Here is a 7,312-nt window from a genome sequence, read left to right on the forward strand (position 1 = left end):
TAAAAAAATACAAAAAATATCACTTTCGGTCCCGTATCATTTTCCTTCCGAATCTAACCTCAGATATGCTCTCGCTACAACACCACCAACCAAAAAAAGTCAAAAAACAAAAAAAATATTCTAGATAGATTACTGAAAACTTTGGAATAACCATTTATTCAGCAATATAAGTGATGGAATTAATGAATAAAATAGAAGAAGACATGTAAAAATGAAAAGAAAAATGTTTAAATGGTAGAGGGATGGGGAAGAGGAAGAAGAGCACCGGGGAGTAGGGGAGGAGAGGGGTAGGCCAGAGTGGGTCAGAAGCACACGTTTGAACAGGCAGTTCCATGTGCACAAATGGGTGATAATTGGAAAAGGAAGAAACGCTCATCCACAGCAAAAACACTACACATTTAGTGGAAACACAGAGAAAGACGATCCACCATATCTACACCCACATGGTTAAAACCCAACCTTTAGCACTCTCTCACTGTTCTCTCTGATCTTTAAGCATACCCGATTCAGAGAGAGCCAAGAGATGGAGAAGAGCAGCGATGGGTTTGTGAGGGCCGATCAGATTGATCTGAAGAGCTTGGACGAGCACCTCAACAGGGCTTGGATCATGGAGAAGAACAAGAAGGAGGAGGATGGCACTTTTAACCATACTCTTAGCAATAGTATTCATATTGACGTCAGGACCACCTCCAGGACTGTGAAGAAGGAGAGGCAGGAGTGGGAGATCGATCCCTCCAAGCTCGTCATCAAGGCCGTCATTGCCCGTGGCACCTTCGGCACCGTTCACCGTGGCATCTACGACGGCCAGGATGTCGCCGGTCTGTCTCCCTTCCTCACACCCGACTTGTAATTTTTATTATTATTATTTTCTCTTCTTCTATATCTACTTCTCCTTTTCGTTTGTTTATAATCTGCCAAATTTTATATTTTACACAAATTTTGTTGTTTCTTTTTAATTTTGTTCTTAGTTTTTGGCTTGAAATCTCAATTCACAACGTTCCCATTTTTGTTTCCCTCAGAACCCACTCTCCTTTTTTACTAGTACTTTTTCCATTCTTGTGGCTGGGGCTGCCGTTAATATAGTTTTCATAATTGTCATTTCTTGAAGGAGCTTTTTTTGTATGGAAAGTTGTTACTTGTAGTATTTGTGTTTTTTTCTTTGGATTAATCTAATCTTTTCTTAACGATTTGACAATTCAAATGATACCCAGTTGGTTCTGCCTACATGCATGCACTTGTCTTCGATCAATTTGGTTGATTTTGATATAATACTTTAATTTGGTCGGTCCTATCGCGGATTGAGGGACCATTCTGACTGGCAAGCTGACACAATCTCTTGGTACTTTTTCTACTTTTTATCTTTTTAATAACTATTAAAATTTCTTAATCCTTGGAGATTTTTTTTTATAAGTGAAAAGAATTTATTAAAACTAAGGCCAAGTACACAGGAAGTATAAAGGAGATGAACCTTATTATAAGCTAGAAGGGATTGGGGATTCTGTACTCTTATGAAATCTGCAACTTATACACGGGTTCGGAGTGAATTTGCTGATGATAGGACATACTTGTTTGATGCTATTGTATTTGTGGACTTTCATGTAATCTCTGCCTATAGTTAAGGTCTTATTAGAAAAAATGGTCTTATCAAGAAAAATGGTAATTAATCTAGTGTGGTATCTAAATAGTACGATTAGTTTTATCCTCTCATCGCCGTCACAATTTAGTAAAGCTATTGAATTTCTTTGTAAGATTATGTTAGCCTCTTTTGAATTTGTTATGCTAAGTGGGTTACATTTGTTATATATCATTAATGGTAGTACCCAGAAGCTGTTAACAGTGGTTTTCTGTGGTCTGTATTCGTTCTTGATATTTAGTTAAATTGCTCGATTGGGGTGAGGAGGGTCATAGGACAGAAGCTGAGATTGCTTCATTAAGGGCAACTTTTACGCAAGAAGTTGCTGTGTGGCATAAGCTAGATCATCCAAATGTTACTAAGGTTTACTCTCTAGTTCTGCATCTTTTCTGTCTTACTAAGGTTTACTATGGCTTTATGGATAGCTAATCTTGTTGCATAATAGATCTTTTCAGATAGATGCAAGGCACCTCTGCCTTTTTTATAAGCAATCTCCTATATTGTTTTCATTTTGAAACTGTTAAAGTGAATTAGACCAACCTGAATTGGTTAAGTTGAATAAAACAAACTCAAGTATTGCTGCCTGGTCCAAATATCTGTATCAAACATGCAGGCTACAATCGAAAATGCTGCTCCATTTCTTTAAAATTGTTGTAATTTACTCCTTCAAAGCTAAAAAAAAGTGCTGGAAAAAGTGGTTAACGTGTTTGAGCTACCTAAATTGCTCCTTGTATTGATCTCCATGGAAGTGAGAGACATGGAAAGGCATGTTGGAGTCAGCATCTGAAGCTAACACAAATTGAGAAATGGTTCCCAAGAACGTAACCACTACCAGTGCTAAAAGAACAATTAAGGGAAGAAAACGAATTTCAATTATTGTTGAAAATGTCTGATGCCATTCTATCACATGTAACTTGGTTGTCCATGTCTAGTTATAGGAGAGGCAATGCCTTATGTGTATTTATAGAGGAAAACGCTACCCATCCCGCCCTTAAGTCCCGTTCGGACATCCCGCTCGACGTGTCAATACACGTTGCAAATGAAATAGAGTAAAATAAAGACACGTTGTGATTTTAAAACACAACGGACCCGAACCCGCGCGAACCCATCTCCACTTCACAAGCATCCACTTCGCAAGCAGCCTTCGCGAGCAGAACCCATTCGGACCAGCCATTGCTGCCGAGCTCCCGAGCTCCATCTCCGACCTCATCTCCCCTCCCTCCATCTCCGACCTCATTTTCCTTTTCTTTTTTTTTTCCTCCCCGCGCTCTCTCTGCTTCTCCCTCACCTGTCTACCCCGTTCGGCACAGCCATCTCCCCCAGCCCCACGAGTTCCAGCCCCACCAGTCTCTCAGCCATCTCTCCAACGGATCGGACCCAAGATATAGTGTTTTTGTTTCCCTTTCTGAGTTTCCTCTGCTCTGCAATTGATGTCCGAAGGTTTTGTTTGTTTTTTTTGTTTTTTTGTTTTTTTTTTTTTGTGGTTTGTCTGGGATTTGTTTTTTCTTCTAAGTTATGTTGCTCTAGTCTTGTTGTGATCTCTATGTATTGTACTAAGGAATGAAAATAAAATTGAAAGATGGAGAAATTTGTGAAACAAGAACTTGCACTTTACATGTTTGTTAAAATGTCTCTATGAAAATCGAAATGGATTGGGTAAACTAGAAGTTAACCCTTCAAGCTAGCTGATGAATTTCAAGACTTATGGAATTGCAGGAATAGATGGTAGCTAGTCATTTTAAAAAATTTAGTTGATGATAGACATATGAATCCTTTGCTTGATCTTTTTTATGCCAAATTTAGTTTATGCCAATGCTTTATTTTAATATCCTTGTTTCACATGTTGTATATTTGCAGAGAATTTGAATGTTGCAATGGATGCCGATATAGAATTTTCAAATAATGAGTGTGATGAGGTAGAAATTGATAAGGAGATTGGAGGTGATGAAACAATTGGAATGCAATTTTTATCTGTAGAAGAAGTGCATGCTTATTATATGAAGTATGGTAAGAAGAAAGGGTTTGGGGTATCCAAAAGGAATATTAGACAGGATGACGATGGGACAGTAAGATGGTTTTGCTTGGTATGCGCGCGAGGAGGCACATCGAAGAATACGGTTGCCAATGTTATGAAACCAAGACAAACTGTAAAGATGGGATGTAAGGCTAGAATTAATGCGGTATTAAATGTTGAATGTGGATATACTATATCTAAGGTGATATTGGATCACACCCACGCCTGTAGTCCGGGGAAGGCAAGACATTTCAGATGTTTTAAGAAGGTTGATGCTCGTATTGCTAAGAGGCTTGAAATAAATGACGAGGCAGGTATAAGGTTGTCCAAAAATTTTGAGTCTTTGGTTGTTGAGGCGGGGGGTTATGAGAATGTAACATTCGGGGAGAAGGAGGATCGAAACTACATTGACAAAGCACGACGACTTCGCCTCGGGGTTGGAGGTGGTGTAGCTCTATGTAACTATTTCGAAGATATGCAAAAAAGAAATCCGGAGTTTTATTATAAGATTGACATTGACAATGAGATGCGGTTAAAGAATGTGTTTTGGACAGACGCCAGGAGTAGAGCTGTGTATGAATCATTCGGGGATGTGATTACATTTGATACAACATATCTAACTAATGCGTATAAAATGCCTTTTGCACCGTTTGTGGGTGTGAACCACCATGGACAGTCAATCCAACTCGGTTGCAGATTGATATCCAATGAGGACGTAGATACATTTGACTGGTTGTTTCAGTCATGGTTGTAGTGTATGAATAACCAACCACCAAATGCAATCATCACAGACCAAGACAAGGCCATGAAAATTGCAATATTGAGAGTGTTTCCAACTTCTAGACATCGATTCTGCTTGTGGCATATAATGAAAAAACTTCCTGAGAAATTTGGCTCACATTGTCGATACAGGGAAATCAAGAGTACCATACATAGATGCGTATATGACTCTTTCAGTCAGCATGAGTTTGATGAACATTGGTGCCGTATGCTCGATACATATGATTTGCATGAGAATGCATGGTTAGTATTACTGTATAGTGATCGACATTATTGGGTGCCGGCCTATGTTAGAGACATCTTCTGGGCAGGAATGTCAACCACATAGCGAAGTGAAGGAATGAATGCATTTTTTGACGACTACGTTCACTCTAGAACTACTCTGAAGCAATTTGTTGACCAGTATGATTCGGCCCTTAGGAGGAAGGTAGAGAATGAAGCAATTGCTAACTTCAATTCCTTTAACACGGACATTCCGTGCATAAGTCGTTATCCTCTTGAGAAGCAATTTCAAAGTGCATATACTCTTGCTAAATTCAAGGAAATACAAGAGGAATTGCGAGGATTTCTATATTTGACTACTAAGGAGATGGGGTGTGAGGATGGTAGATATATGTTCGTTGTTGTGGATGAGGTTCAAATTGGTAATGACTTATTAAAACGTGTAACCTTTAATGTGGAAGTTGATCAAGATCCCCTTGATGTGAAATACAGTTGTAAATTATTTGAGTTTAGGGGTATTTTGTGTAGACACGCTCTCCATGTCTTAACTCAAATGGGCCAACATACAGTACCATCAAAATACATCTTAGATCGGTGGAGGAAAGATATTAAGCGAAAACACACCTTCGTGAAAAGTAGTTATGACACTACTAGCATCGACGATGCACGAAGGTACGATAGGATCCAAGATTGTTTCTATGAACTGTAATGCTTCAAAGGCTGAGAGCAGTTGTGTTAAATTGATTAGTCAGATAGAACAGTTGAAGACACAGTACTCTGGTATCGCTGATCATGATACTAGCAACACAGTTGATACAGCTCCTTCGACGGAGGCTTCAACCCCTAGAGTTCTTAGTCATTTGGTAGTTCGGAGTAAAGGAAGACTACCGTCTAAGAGAAAAGTGCACCCCTCTGAGAAGCGTATTAAGAAATCCAGTACGAAAAGGCGATTGCACAATAACCAAGTTGAGGTTCATTTTTATTAATTTTGAATACTAAATTTACGATTCACTTGTTTTTTATTTAATTTATTTTTAATTTATACTTTTAACACTAGGATCAACAAAGTCAAGTTTGGACACATGCGCCGGACTTTTTTTCAACTCCTTCGACTGCTCATCACTCATAGGTAATGTAAAACTGAAATATTTTGATAATCCTTTTAGTGAATTGTGTTGACACTGACAAGATTTTTTATGCCTTTATAGGACAACATTACAGAGGCTTTCCATTAGGACTTCAGTGCTTTTTGATTGATAGATACCATGAGACAAATTTGTACTTGGGATATTATTGGACCTGTTTTTGTATTGACGTGTTTAGATCATTAATTGTAATTTTGGGATTGTATTAAACCTGTTTTTGTATTGACGTATTTAGATCATTACTTGTAATATTGGGATTGAATTGAACCTGTTTTTGTAATCGTCATTTTTATAATAGTTTCTTGATGCAATATCATAATCATACTCATGACATTGAAATTACTTCAAAACAAGCCTAAACAAAGTACCCATGATATTGAAATTAACTTCAAAGATTACATATTGTCTTACCATTTCCCTCAAAATAAGCCTAAATAAAGTACCCATGACAATAAAATTAACTTCAAAGATTACATATTGTCTTAGCATTTCCTCCCAAAAAATAAGCTTAAACAAAGTACCCATGATATTGAAATTACTAAAACTACAATGACTCTCTCAACATTTCTCTTGCGCCTCTCAATCTCCGTTTCTAGTCGATGTCGAGTTGTTTGGACATCCATTGCTAGTTGTATATTTTCAATTTCGGTTTTTAAATGGTTGATTTTCTTCTCGCCATATGGTGGTATTTCTGGGTCATACCAACAAAAATATCCGCAAGAATGCCCAACCTACAAAATCAGCCAACACATTAGGAAACAAGAATTACCATTCACTTCTCAGCAAACAAGATTTAGATTTGAGGTACCTGAAAGTTTTGACAACTGAAAAATCGACGCCCGTCATTATCCTCTGTATGTGCAGTTCGTCTGCATGCTTTAATACCACAAAAACATATTGGGTATTCATTTTGACAAGAGTTCTTTGAGCGTGAGATATTGCTAGTGCTACTATGTGCTTCCGACATTGTAGAATATCTAGTCTCGTGCAGGAATATGAAGACAACACATCTAGCTTATTAATTGAATAAATAGTAGACAACACATCTAGCTTATAAATTAACATCAACTAATAAAAAACACGAATCTATTTGGCAACACGAATTAACATCAGCTAATAAACAACAAATCTAACTTATAAATTAAGTAAATAATAAAATTAAAAGAAAACTAGCATCCACTAGCATGTACTTTTTTTTTTTATATTTGGTGGGAGTTCTAGGATTCCTTTAAGTTTCTTGCAATCCTCTAAGATCAGGATATTCAAAGCATCAAACGTTCTTACGCTTGTTGGAAGGCTAACAATATCAGTCCTTGCAAGATCTAATTCTTGCAATGTGGAATTACAATTAAGTGTTATAAAGAAATCCAATTTTGATATGGCAGAGCTCTTAAAGATTGAAAACTTCCAGTGCTGGAAAAACTATTGATGAAAATGGAGTAAGATTTGAACAATTATAGGCATAAAGTTCCCTTACGTGCTTAAAATTGAAACATACTGCTTGGTAAATGCATAAGA

General features: G+C 37.4%; 1 protein-coding gene across 4 annotated transcripts; it reads left to right on the forward strand.

The window, feature by feature from the left end:
* The first annotated feature begins 264 nt into the window (after nt 1-264).
* On the forward strand, nt 265-6,016 carry LOC108991458 (protein FAR-RED IMPAIRED RESPONSE 1-like). 4 transcript variants are annotated; one of them, XR_004800861.1, is made up of 4 exons: nt 265-818; nt 3,491-5,620; nt 5,707-5,778; nt 5,858-6,016. XR_004800861.1 is itself a non-coding variant. In XM_035687547.1 (3 exons), exons 1-3 carry the CDS (start codon nt 524-526, stop codon nt 3,497-3,499), a joined length of 426 nt encoding a protein of 141 aa, XP_035543440.1. In that variant the 5' UTR covers nt 313-523; the 3' UTR covers nt 3,500-3,575. The 4 variants fall into 4 exon arrangements, 2 of the variants coding, with proteins under 2 accessions (XP_035543439.1, XP_035543440.1); XR_004800860.1 differs by having other exon boundaries at nt 3,491-5,614; XM_035687547.1 differs by lacking the exons at nt 5,707-5,778; nt 5,858-6,016 and adding an exon at nt 1,875-1,996 and having other exon boundaries at nt 313-818; nt 3,491-3,575.
* Nucleotides 6,017-7,312: the final 1,296 nt, after the last annotated feature.

Source organism: Juglans regia, chromosome 2, assembly GCF_001411555.2.
Source record: "Juglans regia cultivar Chandler chromosome 2, Walnut 2.0, whole genome shotgun sequence".
In the NCBI taxonomy this organism is placed as follows: domain Eukaryota; kingdom Viridiplantae; phylum Streptophyta; class Magnoliopsida; order Fagales; family Juglandaceae; genus Juglans; species Juglans regia.

What these genes read in the sequence shown, in the direction of transcription:
- LOC108991458 (XM_035687546.1), top strand. Translation starts at nt 524, where the DNA reads ATGGAGAAGAGCAGCGATGGGTTTGTGAGGGCCGATCAGATTGATCTG. An exon ending in CGACGGCCAGGATGTCGCCG is followed by an intron (nt 819 to 3,490) that starts GTCTGTCTCCCT and finishes GTATATTTGCAG; the next exon opens with AGAATTTGAATGTTGCAATG.